This window comes from Strix uralensis, chromosome 8, assembly GCF_047716275.1.
Source record: "Strix uralensis isolate ZFMK-TIS-50842 chromosome 8, bStrUra1, whole genome shotgun sequence".
NCBI classification, from domain to species: domain Eukaryota; kingdom Metazoa; phylum Chordata; class Aves; order Strigiformes; family Strigidae; genus Strix; species Strix uralensis.
This window is the reverse complement of record NC_133979.1, coordinates 3542486-3562879: the sequence shown is the minus strand read 5'-3', so window position 1 is coordinate 3562879 and position 20394 is coordinate 3542486. Positions and strand designations below refer to the sequence as shown.

Sequence of the window (20394 nt, the reverse complement as noted above, 5' to 3'; positions counted from 1 at the left end):
AAGACTTATCTTTTTCATTCAACTGCGGGAACAGGAAATGTTCCAAGGAAACCAAATACAGTTATATTCAACAAAATACTGGCTACAGTGCAATTGAAGGAAGACCCAGCTGTCTTCCATCACACTACACAGCTCGAGAGAAACATTCTTTGTAGGCAGCTGAACAGAAAACAATCAGCTGGAATATGCTGAAGTTAAAAACCCTCCCCTGGCATACGGAGAGGGAGCATAGGGTGGGTTTTTTGGAGACTTACTCAAGTAAAGCACTTGCCACCCTTCCTCAATGAGTAACTTGCCCCAGTAACCAACGTCCTGCATTGCACGTGGCCTGTAGTTTCAAAACGTGGCTGCCCAGTCTTAGTTCTCCATCGCATCGCACTCCAGTTTTACACAACTACTGAGCTCTATGTACTGATAAACAGGTCAGATATACGCTGGCATGGGGCCATCCAGTAAAATCAAAGGATATTTATACAAGATTTGGATTAAAGTAGATGCTTTTCTAGCTAAGGAAACAGTATACAAGGACAGCTGTAAAGTAAGGTTTCCTTCTTTCTTGGCTATTGGGATTTGTTTCCCCTTTGTCACTGTAAATCTTCCATGTGCCTCTTCATACAAACCTCCTGCAAAGCCTCCCCCTTTCTTAATATTTATTCTATACATACCTCTCCCTTTCTTAATATTTTCCATTATGAGAGTCCCTGACTCCCATACGGCTTCCAAAGCCTTGTCAACATCCCTGGGCTTTGCACCAGGCCTTTGCAATGTCTCGGCAGGGATGGCAGGGAAAAGGCTTGGGTTAGAGGAGTAGTTTTTCTTTATGCAAGAAATTCCATGCAGGCTTTGCTGTGTTACAACCTGTAACACAGAACTAGTCCAGGATTACTTGTGTTCGAGGGAAAGGGTCAGAGACCGGCACGCTGAGACAAGCACCACACTCATGCTACCAAAAAGCACCACCGCTATGAAGCTGTTGGAACAACAGAGCAGGGGAGAAGGACCAAAAATTGACAATACTGCTCTCCCTTCTCCACCACGGCCCTCGGCCAGAGCCAGCGTGCCCTGCTGGGTACCCTCCCGCCGTGGCAGCTTCGGGACACGGTGCCCTTCCAGCCCTGCTTGACCGTAAGAGCACAATCATCCTGCCACCAACGCACAAACAGGTTACTACTAACTCAAAAGAAGCATCAAGAATATAAAAGACCCTCCCTGCTGATGCAAGGAGAGCGGGCACGTGCTTTGGGTGAACCCCAATGAAACACACACACCCCCCCCCCAGCACCTTCTGACATATGGGAATGAATATGTTAGAATTGAAGGTAAAAACTGTTCAGGTTTCAAAAGTCAAATACTCACAAATTGAAAGTGATGATGTATGATTGTTTGCTATCTTAAAAGCTCATGTATAAACCCCTTTTTTTCTTATATATATATTTTTATATATATAAAAAGTATGTTTATCAAATGTGGCTTTTTATATATACATGTATATATGTATCTGTATGCATATTTAAGCATATGAATGCTCCAGGAGACCTTAGAGCGGCCTCCCAGTACTTAAAGGGGCTACAGGAAAGAGGGGAGGGACTCTTGATCAGGGGGGTAGGGATAGGGTGAGGGGTAACAGTTTTAAACTGACAGAGGGGAGATTTAGATTAGGTCTAAGGAAGAAATTGTTCCCTGTGAGGGTGGTGAGGCCCTGGCACAGGTTGCCCAGAGAAGCTGTGGCTGCCCCCTCCCTGGAAGGGTTCAAGGCCCGGTTGGCGGGGCTTTGGGCAACCTGGGCTAGTGGAAGGTGTCCCTGCCCAGGGCAGGGGGGTGGGAACTGGAGGATCTTTAAGGTCCCTTCCAACCCAAACCGTGCTATGATATTTAGGTATTTGTACAGAGAGAATAAGCTTGTGTTTTATCTCACAGCACCTCTTCCAAGGGACCTTGTTCAATACAGACAGGAAAAATGTCAAGGACTAGAATTAGGAGTTGTGTACTCAGCTCCAATTCTGCTCTTTCCTTGAAGTTCCGTGTTAGCCACAACAGTAACTGCTGTAAAACAGATGTTTTTCTTTACATAAATAACAATGCAAAGAAAGCTTTCTATGTAAGCTTTTAACTTAAACTGTGATATCATTTTATGTTCTTTTCCCCCATGAAATTAGTTTTTAAATTGAAAAAGGGACACAAAAAGCAGTCTAGTTGCATGTACACTGCTCAGCTGAATTGCACTTTCAAAGTTATGAGGAGATTACTGTGCTGTCTGGGCTCCCTAGCTGGTGGAAATGACCAGGTACACACAGAAATCATGCTGAAACCGCACCTCACTGGTACTGAAGGAAGTAAGTGGTAACAAGACGTGCCTCCATTCTTTTGAGGACTACAGATGGCATTATTTTTCTTTGCAGCAATTCATATTCAGAGTTACAAAGGAAAAAGGATAGGGATAATAAAAAAAATCACCACTTGGTTAAGAAGTGTTACTGTAAGACTTACCTTTCTCTGAACCTTTTTCCCAAGGATGGGCGAGCTCTGAAGTCCAATGCACAGGGAATTAAAGTGTAAACATTCACATATTTAATAGTACCATCAAAATAACCATCATCACTACATTAAAAACTTCAGAAATGCATTTGCGTATGGTCCTAATATAAATTAAATATATGAATTAAAAGTAAATAAATTTAACATTAGGTAATGCTATAAATAAAGGTAAATGCGTTTAGTGTACCTTTGAGTCATAAAAATGCCTTAAAAAACAGGTAAGTTTACAGCTTATCACCAATACTCTGGATACCACTGTTATGATTTTTTTCAAACATTGATAAGTCTACATTTGACAATTCAGAATGATTTTTGGCCACTGAACACTTTGATGGAGGAAGAGGTGTGTGGGATGTCCAGGATGAAGTCCAAGTTTTATTTCACAATAAAACTTCTTTGATTCCCAGCGCTGATAACAAGGCTCTTTCTTTTCAAAACCTTAATTTAAGTGCTTTTTTATTTTGGTTTTTAACTCGTTTAGATATCCATTTTGCGAAGGCTCATCCTGCTGAAGGAGTCTCTGAGGGAGAGAAAATACAATGATGAGCTCATATTTTCCATGATGAAATAAGAAGCCTCGACAGATGAATGATTCTATACTTGATTTCCAGTATTTTCTACAGCTGGCTACTACAAAAATTAAGTCCACTGACATTAACTCATTGTTTTTCAAATGAATCTCTGTAATCTGGGATCATTCAGCCACCCAAGGTTTACTGACATGAAAGCTGACAGAAAGTTTAACTCGTAGAGAACATAAAGAAGCAGCACAAACCATCGGCACTACTGAAATCTTGTTTAAGTCTTTCAGATAAACCCCTAAGTGGAATTTGCCTGGAATATATGTATTAGACTCCCTGCACAGGCTGAATTTCACAAGATTAGAAAATAATTACAACAGAAGTGCTTGTGAGGTGACCACCTGGGTGGGGAGGGAAGCACTGATACTGCCACCACCCCCAGCCAGCGAGAACTGACTCCAGCAGAGAACAGCCAGCACACAGGACGGGATCTGGGGAGGGCTTAACACATCCTGAACCTGGGGCATGAGGGAAGGTCACCTTTTGCAGTATTCAGCAGACATAAAAATACATCAAATTCAGCTACAGAAACATCACTAAGCACTGCTGTGTGAGCTGGGAACACTTATTTCCTTCTTCATCCAGCACTAAGCCTTGCTCTTTTTATAATGTGATTTTGCAAAGTTTCTCTTTTCACAACATTTTTTTTACGTTCCCCATTGCTCTTTACCTCTGAGCAACACTTACAGGAGGAGAGGTTCAAAACCAGGGCTGTATTCTAAACCAATGGCAGGGACACGAACTGAAGTTCACATTCACACAAACCTCCTAAAGGGTCCATCGTTAAAAGCACCGTCACCGTCCTGCTTGGGACTAACGAAGCCCCTTCCAGAAACGCCCCCAGCCCTCGCTGGAGGGAGCCCACGGCCCCAGGGCAGTGCCCTCGTGTTGGGTTCCATCACCCTTGCTGATAGGGGACACCACAGGGCTCATCAAATCAAAGATTAGGTGGAGGGTACCTGCTGGGAAATGCTTCTGCCCCTCTTTTGGGAGCCAGAGCCTCGTTAGAAACTACAGACGCAAAGTCCCCGTGCTCAGCCACAGCTGGTGCCAGGGGATTACAGTGCTATGGGCTCCAATCTGCTTCACACATGCCCTGTGGGGTTTTTATGTCCAGTCTCATTGCAGATCAACAAAAAGCCCAGACTCCAGCTTACTGGTCTTCCAGCATGGAAGACACCAACTGTTTTTCCACCCTGCCTGCCCCTGGAGCTCCTCATCCCAGTTTCACTGGGAACAAACAAGTGTCAAAGTCCTGTCACACTGAGGGTGGATTTGAATCTAAAAAAGAATGGGATGCAGGATGAAAAATAAAATTGTCATAGAACAGGAACAAAAGGAACCATTGCAAACACCACCTACCATCAGTGCTGGGAAGGGGATGAGCTCTGAAGTCAGGACAGAAGGGGAAAGGGATGGACTCAGCCAAAAGAGCCATAATGGGAAACAAATTGATGTCACAGGCTCACCAGGAAGATCAGACACCCCAGTCCCCAGTTTTACACCCTCCTTATCTCTGCTGAAAGAGTAAAATCAAATATCCACCTGTGGCAAGTGACCGGCAGCACTGCCTTATACAACTGTGGGATCTTTCTATTTATCAAAGGTTGGAGAGCTTCCTTTAACCGGTGATAATTCCTTTCAAGTTCTCGCTGATACTCCTTTTGGTCTGGACCGATCAGGCTCTTGTTCTTGCGCAGAGCATCTTCACATCTAGAAAATAAAAGCCTGTGAAACTTGGGCATGTAAAAAAGGACCTGCTTGCTACAGACTTGTTAATCTAATAGTACAAAATAATTCATTCTGTTTCTCTGGGATGACATGTAATATCCTTCTCTATCTTGCCTTTTGGGTAATAAAGACTCAGCTAAACCACTTGGTGGGGGAAAGGAGAGGGTGTCATATTTCCAATTTCCATTTCACTTCCAGAGTGACAACCCCCTTTTTTATTTTAATTTACTCTCCGGTTACGTTTATCCTCTCTAAAGAGAAATGAAAAGCTGATCTCCACATAGTCACTTCCAGTCCAAGAGGATTTAAAGATGGATAGATCTGCTCTCCTCAGGAAAGATTAATAAATAGCAGATGGAGATGTTCATAGGAAACTCTTCTACTTGCAAAGATGTAATTTAAACAAAGGGTATGAAAAGAACTATATCACCAATGCCATTTATTACATATGGGAAAACTACACTGCCACTGGATCTATTTGCTTGGAATTTTTTTTTTTTTTTTTTTTTTAATTCCTTGGTGCTTGCAAAAGATGCTGGACTGAGACTGCAGTTTGCATTACTCAAGAGGAAAGTAGGGCAGCCAGCAGATTTCTTGAGAGAATTCTGCCAGCATGCTTCCACTCCGTTTGGAGAAATTAACTTCAGAAGGAAATTAAATCTCTTGGCCAATTCAGCAGTTTGTCCTGACCCTGCCAAGCTGTGAGTTCATTTGTGCCAGCGTGGCTCATCGTGTTTTCTGAAACAGGAACACGTGTTCACAACTGAGCTGTGGTCACTAATTCCTGATAAGCAGCAAAGCCAAATGACTTCAGTCCCTTAAGTCACGGACCAGCAGCACCAGAGAAACAGGGGAAGCCACTGGGCAGCTGGAGTTACAACATGAATCCTCCTCTCTCCAGATACCCTCTGAGTTACTGTCGTGTTCCTGTCTGATGTGGTAGTAATAACTGCATCTGGCAGGCAGTTTGAAGACAATACTCCATACCTTTTCGTGAAGTCTTTGAAACAGAGCCGGAGTTTGTTATGATGCCTGAAGAGCTTTGGATCATTGGGTATTTCAGACAAGAAAACTTGTGCGACTTCTAACGGTCCCTTTAGGAGCAGAAGAGAAAAATTAAGTTTCTTGAAACTGTCTTGTTATATCTAATCACTGGAGAAACTTCTTGCACACAGAAACATGTCATGAAATGCAATATTTCCTTACAGAATGCATCTTGAAGAATTGCAGCTGGTAAATCTGGCATAAATCACCAAACATCATGACAACTGAATCTCTTTTAGGCCTTTCTTTGCTTTAAATAAAACTCTGCTTTTGGAAAACAGTGTGAGAAAATGCACAGATTCTACATTTGTTTTCTCTTATAAGGACTCTTGACAAAGTTTGCCCAACTCACAACTAAGACAAAGTTTAAACAATGCAGATGGAACCAAGGAAGTGTTTGCCAGCACTGCAAACTCAACCCAGAACTTGAAATTCAACCTGATTTTTTTCCAGCTTGTGCATTAGCAGAGCTTTACTCATACTCCCTCAGTTTTTCCTCAGTTTTTCTCCATTCACTAGTTTTGCTTTCCATTTTGTACAAAAACCACAACAGGACACAATCCTACCTCCACCCACCAGAGCCTGGCTAACCAAAGGGAAAGTAATAAAACTTTTTTTGGTTTTTTTTTCATAAGGGAGAAGGAGAAGCAGACAGAAACTGTGAATGCCAGGAAGGAGCAGGTAACTGAGGGAGGGCTGTCTCTTCTCAGCCAGTTTCCAGATCTAACCACATTTTCAGGACTCTTACTCAAATGGCAAAGTCACTGAGAGCAGCTGGTCTAGACCTACCAGTGACCTTAAACACACCCCATAGACTGAATGGGGCAAAAAATCCAAGTTAATTTAGAAATCAGGCCCAACACTGAGCATCCACTGCACTGAGTGATATGTACTACCCCAGTGTCTCCAACTCAGACAGCGATCCTCACCTGATTTACTGTGGTACCTACTGATCCTTGCAGCACCATCTGCAGCATCTTTGGGTCTGCAGGGTCTTGGTGGGTTGCAAAAGCTAATTCCTGTGTTTTCTTCTGCATGTCCTCTATGGCAACTTCAATGGGCGTCAAAATGATCTAAGCAAGGAGCCAGAATAGAGGATGCTCGTTATGGCTGGGGCTGCCAACCAGACACAGACTTCCAGAAACACCAAGGTCACCTTGGAGTGGCACACTGAAATGGTGGAGGACACCAACAGGACTGACAGTCTGGACAGAAGCACTTCAGAAATGCATCGTCTCAGTCTTGGTTTAGGAACATCACGAAAAAATTTGATTTTTAAATGTTCCTGGGTACTCAGGAGCTTTCCAAGATTGCTACTGAGCGGGCAGACTCGTGCCCCTTTGTGGTCACTGCAACCAACTGCCCGGGGTTACAGCGCTACAGTGGCGCTTACGCGCTTTTCATTGCGTCCCACCACATCAGTTCCTAACTACCCTTTAAAAATTAACTTAGCTATGGGATAAATCTCTCTATAAAGCCTCAGGACCCCACTGGCCGAGGGCTGTTGAGGCCATGCAAGTGAGCTGCAACACAGAGCAAAGGACACGCTGCTCAAGCAGGATGGAAGGGAGCAACCTGTATTACTACAAAGCTCACCAAGGGTCCCCCCATATACCAGCTGCTGTGACCTGGATATGCTGGTGAAAAAGGTGGCAGGACGTAACTGTGTTCCTGAAGTGGTCTGGTTTTAGTTTAAGTTGAATAGGAGCAGGGGAAAGTTCAATAAAAACTAGGAAAAGGAAGGAGCCTCGTGACCAGTCCCTGCAGTGAACAGCCAGAGCAGCTCATGATGGCACTGTCTGCTCTTGCTCTCTGCTGAATTTCTGCATTTTTAACAGTGAGGAGAAAACGAGACTAGTGATGGCCAGGAGGGTGCATCTGTATTAATGTGACGGTGTGCAGGGACACCACCGTGGTATTAAACTAAACATACAATAGGACATTACATGTGAGTTTCAGCAACACCCACTTTCCTTAGCCTTGTATAATATTTCCCTTCAAACACAGGAAGCCCCTGACAGCACAGGCCTCACCTCCTCTTTGTGAATGACGTTTATCCTGGTTTTAATGTAAGGGAAAGCGTGGGACGTCGTCAGGATGGTTTTGCGCTTGAACTGCTCGTGCAGCTCCCCGTGAGCTCGGCCGTCCAGCGTGAAGGGTGTGCAGTACATAAAACGCCTCAAGTTGTAGTTTTTGTCGAAGTAAGTTATCCTGTCCTTCATCTCATACGTGTCAAAGTACGGCTCCACATAGGTTATCTGAATGTAGGCCTGCAGGAAAGAACCCAGGTGTGCACAGTGAGGTACGGGGCCAGAGGAGAGGAGCTGACTCCCGCGCCCTGCTTTTCAGCAGTGCAATAACCCAGCTTGCTCTCCTGCCTCTTGAATCCACCTCTGGAAGAACTAGGTCTGTTTTTTGCCTTTACTCAGAAAAATCACACTCACACGGACAGGGACTGGGGGTGCTGGTAGCTGCTCAGCAGTTTCTGGACTGGATAAAATATAGCTCATTACCCCTCTACCCTCACGCTCTTCACATGAAGTGATTCCTTCCTTTTCTTGCAGGTAACACCCTGCCCTAAGCCACAATCCTGTTTCCTCAGCATGCTCCTGTTATTTCTGCTATGCTTAAAGGACATGGCACAAGAATGACAAAGCGCTGCAGCTGCAAAAAAGCCAGAGGCCAGTGAATGGCAAACTCCCTTCCCTCCTTGCACTCAGTGGACACTACAGAGAAAGGCAAGTGCAGCCTGGGCCTCTGCTGTCCTTTTGCCTCCTCCCTTCCCACCACCCATTACCAGGGCAGGGCCTGGGGCAGGGAACAAAATGGCTAATTCTCTATTCCTTTGCTGGGATGATTTTCCCCAACTCTCCTTCCAAGCAGTCACAAGAGGCTCCATATGTGGATTTCACTGCCTACTTGGCGAAATTCAGGGCAGGATTTGTCCCACTACATTTGCACACATTCAGGACCTGTTCTACTTCTAAACTTCTACTGGTGTTCTTACCTTGTTAGAATCTAGTTTACATTTGTCCACAGGGTTTGAGTCCTTAATCACTTCAAGCACATCTTCACCAAACCGTTCTCCGTAAAATCCCTACAATCAAGAGCAAATGCATTGAAAGAAAACATCAAATGCAGCCATGAGAGATGGGGGTTGGAAAGACAAAGGCATATTCAGGGGAGGTGAAGCTCCACATGCCTTCAACAGTAGCTGTGCCGGGGCTGAATGTGATCTGCTGAACCTAGGAGAATTAAATCAGTTGCATTCCAGGGGCAACAGGAAAAAACAAGCCTAACACCCTGGAAGGCAGGAGAACTCGGGAGCCTTCCAACCGCGCGCACACACGCTGCGTGGTTCTGAACAAGCCATTTGAGCTCGCTGTGTGTCTGTGAGCTCAATTGAAAACTGGGGTCAATACAGGATCTGCCTGGAAATCAGGTGCCGCATCAGAGCACGGCTTTGCTGGGCTGGGTGAATGACCAGATTCTGAACTCAGTTTCATGCGCTTAAACCTCAGACAACGCTGCTGCTTTCAGCGCAACGTGACAGCAGCTGAATTGTTGTGAGCAACAATGTGACATCAGATCTATTCCAGCAAATAAAACAGGGCCAGCTCTGCCCTCTGGCCCTATGAACAAGTAGCGTGGCACAGCCCAGAGCTATGCTGCTAAACACTCTTCCTCTCCCACTGGGGATGGCCCCTCTGTGCACAGTGCTTACTGGCAACAGTCTCTGACCCATGATGTCCCCTGGACTGTGCTAGGATGTTGTTTAGATACAGGTTAGTTGGCACAAAACCAGGCCAGACTAACCATTACACAGTACAGATTATCACTGGGTGGTACCTGGAGCTGCACCCAAGCCCCAGTTAGATTAATCAGAGTTGCCTTTGCTTGTTCATGGATGAAATAAACTTCAGACCTGTGATGTCCCACCTCAGGGGCTCTGAAGTTCAGCCACCTTAGAGGGCCCAATCTCTACGAGTAGAGGAACATGATGTGAAGGCAACAAAATGACAGCAAAATGCAATACTTTCTGAAAGTCAGATCCCAAAAGGCACCTCAGCCTTTTTTCAAGCCCAGGTCATCCCATTTACACCAGGTGGCTGAAGAGAAATGCAAAACACAGTATGATTCTCAAATCATCACAGCAGGTCTGCAGCTCTTGCTGCAAGATCAGGGAAAACCTGTGGGACTCCTCTCCCTGCATTCCTCCTGCCTCCTGCAGAGGTGGCACCAGCAAGAGGGCAGGAGACATCAGGCCCAGCTCTTGGTCACTGCACGGGGCTCTGCAAACTGTTCTGTCAAGTGACCGTCTCTCTAAGCTCAGCCTTGCATCAGTCTCCAAGAGGCACAGAACTGGTTTTGCCCCATGATTTTCATTTCCACCACTTCCAGTAACTTGGCAGCGCAGCTCTTAAATAACCGGTGCAAAACAGTGAAACTGCAACTCACAGACAGAATTTGAGGTCAGCCACAAGCATCTCACCTCGAGCCTATGGGAAATTTCAGCTAACTTTGTTATCGCGGGTTCCTTGTAAACAAACTCTTGCTCATCCAGGTCTCCAAATTTAGTTCCATAAAAACCAACCCGGAAGTAGGTGCCAAACATCCTCTTTCCATCCTAGGTTTGGAGAAACAAGAGGTTATTTCAGTGTGGAGACATGCACACCCTCAAGCATGGCTGCAGGCAGGGAGTTTATGCAAAATAAAAAAGAAATTAAAAAACAAGGAAAGAAAGAAAGAAAGAAAGAAAGAAAGAAAGAAAGAAAGAAAGAAAGAAAGAAAGAAAGAAAGAAAGAAAGAAAGAAAGAAAGAAGGAAAGAAGGAAAGAAGGAAAGAAGGAAAGAAGGAAAGAAGGAAAGAAGGAAAGAAGGAAAGAAGGAAAGAAGGAAAGAAGGAAAGAAGGAAAGAAGGAAAGAAGGAAAGAAAGAAAGAAAGAAAGAAAGAAAGAAAGAAAGAAAGAAAGAAAGAAAGAAAGAAAGAAAGAAAGAAAGAAAGAAAGAAAGAAAGAAAGAAAGAAAGAAAGAAAGAAAGAAAGAAAGAAAGAAAGAAAGGAAAGAAAAACACACCTGGAACTCAGCATGAATGCATTTAGCAGCAAACACCGCAATGAAATTATAAACTAACATGAAATTATATGGATCAGTTACGACCATTAGCCCAACCCTGCAATGACTTCTCCCACCCCAGGAGGAGTCTGGAGGTGTCAGACGTCTCTGAGGAACAGTCAAAGGCAAGTCCCTTCGTTTGAGTAATTATTTCAGGCTCTCCAAATCCTGTGCAGACACCCCTTAGCCTGGTCCATAGCCTGTAGGCACAGGCTCAGGGAAATCCAGTTGGGACAATATCGCACACAGACACCCCTGAAAATCACCCACCCCAGAGCCCCCGTCATCCATTCCCCAATAATTGCAGGATTGGGCCGAAGTCAATGTCCAGTTCACTCACACACACACGCAAGTGCTTTTTAAATAGCATGTCAACTGGAAGGTGTTACATTCTCTTCTAGTAACTAATGTCTAGTAAAGAGGGCCAAAGTCACTCCTGGTGAAAGCAGATGCAATCCACTGTATGATGTACCTGCTTCCATTTGAGCCAGTGGTGAATTTGGCCCAGAAATGCAACGAAAGTAGAGAAACAAGAAAGATTTTTGCTGGAAAAGTAACGAAGAAAATCTGATTAAGAGAGAGGGAGAAGAAAAACGCTTTAAAAATAAATCACACCTTTGATTTTGTTAAAAAAAACTCACGCTGCATGCACAAACCAGAAACACCTTTCAGCAAGAAACTAAAATGTTCACCTTTACTCTCATGAGAAAGTGTGATGTAGTATATAATGCTCAATGTTTCTGAATGTGGGCTAGCGTTTGGTTTCAAACAGCACTTACAGATGTCCTGGCTGCTGTGTATGATTTTTTTTTTTAGTATTTTGCTATGGCAAAACTGATCTCTTGTGGTGATGGTAAATATGATCTATGGAAGGCAAAGAGGATAAATAAGCCAGACTAAAATTAAAAAAAAACCCCTCAGGCAAACACCAGAGACTGGGAAAAACACTGTCATGGCAAGCCACTGCCTTCTTTCTCCTGGTCTGGAAAAAACTCTGGGGTGTCATGCCGGAGCTGCCCAGGCATGGCTCAGCTCCTCTCGCCCGAGGCCCAGCCAGGAGGACGCGGTGTTGCCTTTCTGGGGTGAGGGCTGCTGCCCGCCTCAAGCGCCCTCAGGAGAGCAAAGCTCACCAATGCCCAGCTCTGAAGTAGAGGTGAAGCCTTGAAGTGACCAGAGCCAGAAGCAACCTTGCTTAATACACTCAGGTCCCATCTTTGTTTTACTATGGGACGTCGACAGATACAAATGCACCAGCTCTGATCTGGTAGGAGCGTAGACACACGCTCCAATTTAAGAAAACAAGCAGTTCTACCAAGAGTTGCACATATGCTTAATGTGGCGCGGGCAGCTCCTGGGACCCCTGCTCTAGCCCATCCCTCTGAGCATCCCCCCTCCAGAGCAGGGCTTTTATCCAGCTCCACCTGCCAGCATAGATTACAGGGCGTCATCACACCACAGCCATCCCCAGAAGCACCTCCCAGGGTGCAACCCCCAGCTACAAAGCTATTACTGTTTTATTGGAAGCACCATCTGGCAACATTTGGTTGTTATTTCCCTGGACTCCCTGTTCTTCTCCAGTGCCCGTCCCTCTGGACACATACAGGAATGAGCAGCCTACCGAACCCTTAATTTACTCACCACTACCTTTTCAAAGCCACAGTTGTGGTCAATATTGCCCACGCTAAAATCCCTCAATGCCCAGCATTTCCAGTTTCCTGTGCTATTTTTTGAATTCAATCTCAATGTGATTAGGCAGAACACTGTGATTCCAGGGCTCCTTTCTCAAAGCACTTCCCAAGGTAGCATCACGTCTGCCTAAAGGGAACTGCCACATGAAACAGCTCCCCAAACTTAACACAGGGCCTGGGCATGCTTCACGTGGAAGTCGGTGGCATCCCGCCCCATCCTGTGGTCACAGGGCAGGACCCACTGCTGCTCTTCTAATTCATGTCCTTTTTCCTCTTACTTGGTGAATGACTTTCAGGATATGAAGCATTTGCAGAACCTGGTCCCTACAAGGTGAGTATCTGCCACGTGGACATCTGCCCAGACAGCTATTTGTTACAGGCAGTGTTCATTTATGTTGTTGTAAAAATAACAACGAGTGAGGAAGAGAATGCTGTTTGTTGATCAGCATAAATTAACAAGGAGTTCTGGTGGCATTTACTAAGTGCATAAAATAAGAGTAATGGGGCATTGGGAAGTCCCTGGGGTGGTAGCAGCAAGGAAGCCTGGTGAGATTCAGTGCCCTTGCGTGAAGGCAACTCCCAACTTATGTACTCATTTTCTCATCATGAAGACCAGCTGCACTGGCTTTTCCTCAGCTGCTAAAACTCAGTTATCATAAGGATCCCAGACAGAAGAGCCAGCAGTGAGGAGCACTGGTTAGCCCCGAATGCAACAGAAGCATCTCCCCATGAAGCCCTGGATCCATCAGCCATGAAATGTATGTGACTCGTGTTGGGGGATCTGTACCTGGAAGCAAGGGGATGGAAGCAAACTCCTGGGGGAGAGCAAACACCTATGGGCCATTCCATGCCTCACACAGATATTCAGTAGCTGCCAGTCCCCTGAGATGAGGAGAGCTCAGCTGCACGCCTGGCATTACGAATATGGGATGGCTCTGTACTAGGATCTTTGAAATTTAGCCAATACCAAAGTCCATCTAATCACAAACAAAACAACTTAAAAATACTCCATGGTCTTGTTTCTGAAAAGAGCTAAAAATGCAGATATGAGGGAGAAATTATTAAAAGCATTTTATCTCCTATTATTTTATGAAAAATAATAGGGCTTTGGGAGGAGAAGAGAATGAAGGTGAACACTGAGTAGCCATTACAGAACTGGCAGAGCAGATAACAGCCACCATGATTTATGAAGGTTCATGATTTGTTATTATGCATGGTAAATACCTTTCAAAATTGCTGGGAATAAAGTTTTAGAGTTATCTCTTGCACGCACACAAAAAGCTTTGCCAACAAGATTTGAAAAAATCAGATGCAAGAGTGATCATCTGCTTTCTTCACCAAGACCAACACAGCAGCAGCTGCCTGAAGGCAGAGTCAGCCTGAAGTATGTAGGAATAAAAGTAACTCCTTCATAAACACTGTGCAGAATGCAAAATCCAACCGTCTTTACCAAACCGAGCACTGTTATTTTCTTGCTCAATTTTAACCCAAGGTCCTTTGCAGTGTTGCCAACTATTACAAGTCTTCCAATATTGATTTTTGGAAAGTACCAGCTCCTGGAGTCCTGCTATTCAATGGCAACCTCACCCTGCATACTTTAAAAAGCATTTTTGAATTCTCATGGCACAGCATGAAAAGATTTTACCTAATAACTTTCCTAACTGGAAAGTAAACAAAAAGAATTAACATTTATTCAATGAACAAACACACAAGCAGAAAAACCCACCACTTGGTATGTTTAAGCAGATCTCAGAAATGCATTGGTGCCAGACTCAGGATACTTCAGTGCTTGTAGTTGGCAATACTATTTTCCTTGTGACACGAGGTGGGGTCCTGCTGTTGGCATAGCTCTTTGGTAAAATGAAATTGGGGTTTCCACAGTGTAAAATAAAAAACAAAAAGGGTGGGAGGGGAAAGAGAAAGGGGAAAAAAAAAAAATTCCACAAGTAGGAACTTACCACAACAGACAATAGTAAGAGTGGGGAGGAGGGTCAGCAACCAGGGCGATAGAGGAGAAAACAGAAAGTATTTAATTAGGGAAATTCCAAAAAACAAACAAGCAGCAAATTGGCAGCAAATAAACTTTAAAATAAAAAAGGGCGAGCATCAATTAAAGTATTTAAAATAAGGAAAAAGGGCAAAACATGCAACAAATCTGAAAGCTACAAAGCACAAAGATCAGAAAAAGTGTGGCAATGAAAGAGCACGATGACAGACGAGAACTGAAACCATGGGTGTCTTTTACCATGCAGTAAAAAATGACTGAGTGATGTTAGAATCATAACCAATGACAGGATTTTCTTCAGGGGTCGATTTAGGGGCAGACTGATCAAAACAGATGCTCACAGGCCTTCATGTTTGTTGGCTACTGAACACGTATCATTTACACTCCTACAACATGTACTCTGGATTGCTGTGCTGCCTCATCTGCTGGGACTTTTCACAGGAACAAGTAAATGATTTACAGGGCCAGCCCTTAAGTGTCAGGGTTTACTTTTAAGCTACTGAATTTCATTTCTTGCTAGGCCAGAATTAAAACTGACATTCAGACATCATCAGCCCCAATTATTTATGTCACACAATGCAAAAGAACTTTGGTCTTGGCCCCAGTTCAGTAAGTGTGGGTTTAAATGCTCTCCTGTGGTGGAAACCTGGCGTGAGATGGCCCATACTGAGGTGCCTGATTCACAGAAAAGCAGAGATAGACTGGACAGCTGAAGTCTAAGTAAATAATGTAACTTCATATTCACAAAACATTTAAAATGTCTTCTAAGACTTCTCGACGCTCATGTACCCACTGTGTTGACTGGACTAGGGCCTGAGCTATCAACCTCGCTCTGGTGTGTGCGACTGCAGATGAAGCCGACTGCTTTGTCTATTTTTAATCCAAATGTGTGGTTCTCCTGGTGCATGTCATAGAAATGTGAGCAAACAGCCTCTACAAAAGGGAAAGCAGCAAAACTGACTCCAGTTAACACAACTGAGCTATTTTACTGCCAGATAAACAGCTACATAACAAATTGATTGTTCTTAAATGAACAGAATGAAGCAGCCTATTCTCTGAGATATGGTCTGCACAGGCAGTAAACCAGTTTTGTGTTTCAGTACCTCTGAGCATTATTGCTTAAATCGACCCCTGTGGGTGGGGTGAAAATATGGTATGAGGGGATGATATTCTGTGTCAATGCTGATGAAAAGAAATATAAACAAATTATAAAAACAAACTAGTGATGATACAGTGGCTCATTCACCAAAGAACCTCATTAGTGGAACACATCAGCATCCATGCACTACCTACAGCTTCTTATGAAGAATTTCCTACTACAACCACAATCGGTTTATTGGTATTTCTTTGGTTAATGAATTGTTTTAACAGCAGACAGCAACAGAAATACCCACAACTAGCACATGTGGGCAAGCATTGGCGTGAGTCATCTGAAAAATCTATTAGTGTTCTTTACTAACTAAAATGGAGTTACCTACCTCCCAGCCAGTACTCTGTGTAATAAAAAGTAAAAAGCGCATGTCACAGAAACCAAAAAAAAATTTCAAAGGCCACAACATGACCATCAATGTAAGGTATCATAAACCTGAAATGGTCTCAATGATAAGTCACCATGCATCCAAAACTGGCCCAGAAGGACACTCAGTGATTGTCCTCCATTAGCTCATTTAACCTCAGAAATCTGGCAATGCCAGAACATGGAGAAAACCACCAGACCCTCAGCTGGATCCTATGAAATCAATGCACTAACCAACATCTACTGAGGAGCTGATGGCAGCATAAGGGTAACTACACCAACAGACAAACAATGTCCCCAGCAGCTCATGACCAGGAAGTTGACTGAGGTGAGGGGCTTGGAGTAGCACTGGCATGTACTGTCGGAGGGGCTGCCGAGTCCTTGCCTGCCCTGACAGAAAGGCATGCACCCAGCAGGCCTCCCCTAGGAGATAATGTGCTTCGTAAGAGTTGCCAAGTGCTCTCGCCTCCTGCTTAGCTGAGGTCTGTTGAGCTTTGTGAGGGTTGATAATTTCTGATGTCTCTCATCAAATGCTCAGCACCTAAGCTGGTGGGTTTTGCACCATCTAAGTTTAGAAAGGTTCCTTCAATAATTTATCCACCGTATGAACAGACAAATAAAACCCCAACATTTCTAAATGTTACCTCCCAGGCTAAATAGTGGGTTTTCCCAGCATGCAAAACACAGTTTAAAATAACATCTGAAAGGATAAACTGACAGATGACTGGAATTTTTAACTCTTGGATATTTCTGAAGTTACAATGAAACTTGGCATGAGATGTTCTCTCATGTTTCTCACGTTAAATGTTCAGAAAGAAAAAATCCTGTTAGTGATCCTTGCAATTACAGTGTGGATCACCATTTGACAATTCTCACATAATCTGATTAAAATGTTTTTTTCTTAACAGGTAGTTTTTATTTGCACTGAGCATTTGAAGTTTCTTCACAATTCACACTGCAGCTGAAAATTCAAATCATTACCTGGTGAACAATCTTGCTGAATGCTTCTTGGAGTTTACCATGAATAGTAGATAGCTTCTTGGCATCTCTATTCGCTTCATGAATAGGAATAAGGACTTTGTAAACCTCATTAACTGCTTCATACATGCCAGCCTACAAAAATAAGGTCCATCAGATTGCTCCATCAATTCAACAACACGAATAATACATATTACCAGCATTTAAATTATAAAGCTGCAAAATGAAAAGGTGGCTTAGATACCACTGTGATGAAATCAGCATCTTTTCTTAAAATATACCCATATTCTTAAAATATACCCAATGGAATAACATCCTCAGTTACCCTTGAAATCAAGAGCCTACTGCATTACACATTTCTACTAGTAAATAAGATGATCAACAAAATCAAAACTGGGATATTTTGGATGGATATACGCACAAGAGCACAACAAGCTAAATAGGATCCTAACCAAATCCATGGGAATTAAATAGGGAAGCTTAAGTGTACAGTACAGCTCATTCTATTTAGTGCATCTTCAACCCGAGTGACTTCTGCATCCACTTTTGGCACTCCATGAGCTGGGCTTTGTGAGGTCTCCTTAGGAGGGGATCCAGCCCATCGCCAGCAGAGACGCTGCACCGCACGGCTTAGCCAGCCCACAGCAGGGCTTCTGAGTCTTTGCCCTGGAGTTACGGCTGCTTGTACTTAAATGATATTTCATAATGTGTTGTGGGAAATAATTCACTTGCTTTCCTTGGTTTCTGATGGATATGCTACCACCAGTTCATTAACACGGCTCACGCAAAGCTCTCGGCCCACTCTTTTTGAAGAGGAGGAAAAACATTACAGCCTTTCTTTACTATTGTGAACTCCCAAATGTGCAGTATTGAAGTGAAAGACGTGGAAACACACAAAGGCCTCTTGGTCCCAGATCCCGTTCTTTGCACAGTTTACTCCAGAGGGCAAACTGGGCTGTCTTGAGCAACTAAAACTCCAAATGGTCCATGCAAATGAAACGGTTACAATAGAATTATAGTCTCATCAAGAAAACATTTTCCTTCATATTGCCCAGCAGTGTAAGATTGCTGAAGAGGATAGGGAAATAAATTAAACTCTTCTACCATGGAGAAAGATGCTGCAGCCTGTTCCAGCAATCCCACCAGACCAGCTTCTGTAAAATACTTTCCAGAACAGATACCTTCTTCATCTGGTGATACAACATCATCAGAAACTGCTGACTCTTCCAAAACATTGGAAGATATGTTCTAAGGAGATATAATGTAGACAAAATATTTTTACTCAATTTAAACAACATTCAACACTTTCAAGACTTTGAAAGCCAGCTGATTTTCAATCAAATCCTAAAATTTTTAAAGAGGCAGCTTTCACATGCATTTTATTTAATTTCCTTCTGAACCAGTACAGTACTTCAGCACATGCTTAAGCTAACTGGCCTGGACCACTGACACATTCCAAGCTAAGCATGTACTTGTTTGCTCTGCCCTGCTTAACACTACTAGTCACAGGAACCACTTTCATCAACTGGCCCCACTACACACTGGCTAGATCAAAGAGGTTAAAACCCCATGACTTAAATGAAGAAATAAAAAGAACTGGGTTCACTCAGTCTATGGATGTAAAGACTTTGGGGAACCCAGAAAGTCTTCAAGCGTAATAAAATTTTTCAGAAGTTGCTGTAATGCATTCTGCCCAAAACAAATGGAGTAAGTGCAGTATGAGTATGTAGGCACAGTAACACCCAGCCCATGGAGATACTCTATCTCAGCAGGAGATGACAAAACCCAAAAATACATTACGGAGGATAATCCCCACCTGAAATGTAACACACCCTACAGGGAGGTATTTTCGGTCTTCCAGCATGCTTAGATATTCAGCCACCAAGGCTGCAGAGTGGACCAGGCACTGGGCTGATTCAGCATGATTGCTCCTCTCGGAGTGCTTTCCAGCCATGTTCTGCAGCCACGTCAGGCGCAGGTCAGGGGAATTCTGATAGCCCTTTGCAATCCTAATTGAAGAGAAAACCTCCGTGATTAGTATTTAGTTACTTCTGCTTAAATAACAACCACCCTCAGTGCTAGGCTATCTAGAAACACATGAGATAAAATAGATGGACAGTTACCCTAAATCAGTGTATAGATTTCTGAGCCAATTAGTAGCAGGCAAGAAACTGCAGCTCTCCCCTGATGGCAGAATGCTTTTATGGGTGACTCTTGAAGCTGTTCACCAAAGCTCCCAAGTCACCTGGGGACTGGTAGTAAGCCAGAGGTGTGGGACAACCAGGGCACGCCTGACTGGTTGCTTATGACTAAATCTCTGTCGCCTTCTAAGAAGCCTTCAGGACCATTTGTGCAGACAACACCATGCAATTTGGTAGCTGGGATCTTAACACGGCTCTGGAATATCTTTTGTATATGGAGACCATCATGTGTACCACCACCAAAAAGCCTTTTGTGCAAGCAGGTCCCGGAAGAACCTTAAGTCTTCCCTGATGCAAGCAGGGAGAGTTGTCTTTAGTCAGGTGAAGGATGACATTGTCAGAGACTGCTGGGGAATGGAAACTCCTTTTATCCAAGATAAGCTACATAAATGTCAAACAAAACCTATCAACACCACTTTCAAACATAACAGACAGGTACATATTGGTCCATGAGCACTGAGACCCAGAACTGCTCCAAAAACAAGCTCTGTAAGGGCTCAAATGTGCAACATCTGAGTCCAAAATCAAACAGCAAGTAGTTGTGTTGTTTTCAGGTGAAATATGAATCACGGCAAGCAGTTTAAAACAGGATTAAGTTCCAAGTAAAGCAACTGCTAATAAAAAACAAGTAATCAAAGTTCGCAATAGCTCACGCTCTAAATACAGGAAGTGCCATAGCTACTAAGCTTTGTTCAAACACAGCGTGGAGCACTGACATCTACTGTCCCTACAGTGCAACGGGTATAAACTCTACCTGTACATCAGGTCAATCAGCATTTCTGGATCTTCCTGGTGCTCCTTCATTTTAACTGTGTCAGAGAGGATCATATGGAGGTTGAACACTAGATCCTGGACCTGTAAAAAATATACTGCTGTAATGAACTGGCAATGGGAATCGAGCTACACACTGCTATGTTAGAACCACAGTCACTCTGAACCTTTGTGTGTTTGCACCTTATTGTCACAATTAATCAAGGATCTCGGGTTTATGTACTTAGATG

The 20394-nt window shown here is 43.7% G+C and overlaps 1 protein-coding gene across 9 annotated transcripts in view; it reads right to left on the bottom strand.

The window, feature by feature from the left end:
- Positions 1–2545: 2545 nt before the first annotated feature.
- The window catches only part of DOCK7 (dedicator of cytokinesis 7), a 106925-nt gene continuing 89076 nt past the window's right edge, over positions 2546–20394 (bottom strand). For 4 of the 9 annotated variants that reach the window (XM_074875855.1, XM_074875859.1, XM_074875857.1 and 1 more), the window contains 12 exons: positions 20148–20248; positions 19009–19201; positions 18297–18440; positions 17196–17327; positions 16177–16191; positions 10384–10509; positions 8899–8988; positions 7925–8161; positions 6821–6964; positions 5835–5941; positions 4662–4829; positions 2546–3055 (listed from right to left, as the gene is read on the bottom strand). In XM_074875855.1, coding sequence (XP_074731956.1) covers positions 3013–3055; positions 4662–4829; positions 5835–5941; positions 6821–6964; positions 7925–8161; positions 8899–8988; positions 10384–10509; positions 16177–16191; positions 17196–17327; positions 18297–18440; positions 19009–19201; positions 20148–20248 — 1500 coding nt within the window. In that variant the 3' untranslated portion in view covers positions 2546–3012. Of the gene's footprint in view, positions 3056–4661; positions 4830–5834; positions 5942–6820; positions 6965–7924; positions 8162–8898; positions 8989–10383; positions 10519–16176; positions 16192–17195; positions 17328–18296; positions 18441–19008; positions 19202–20147; positions 20249–20394 lie in introns of all 9 variants that reach the window. The other 5 variants (XM_074875856.1, XM_074875858.1, XM_074875861.1 and 2 more) reach the window with 2 other exon arrangements.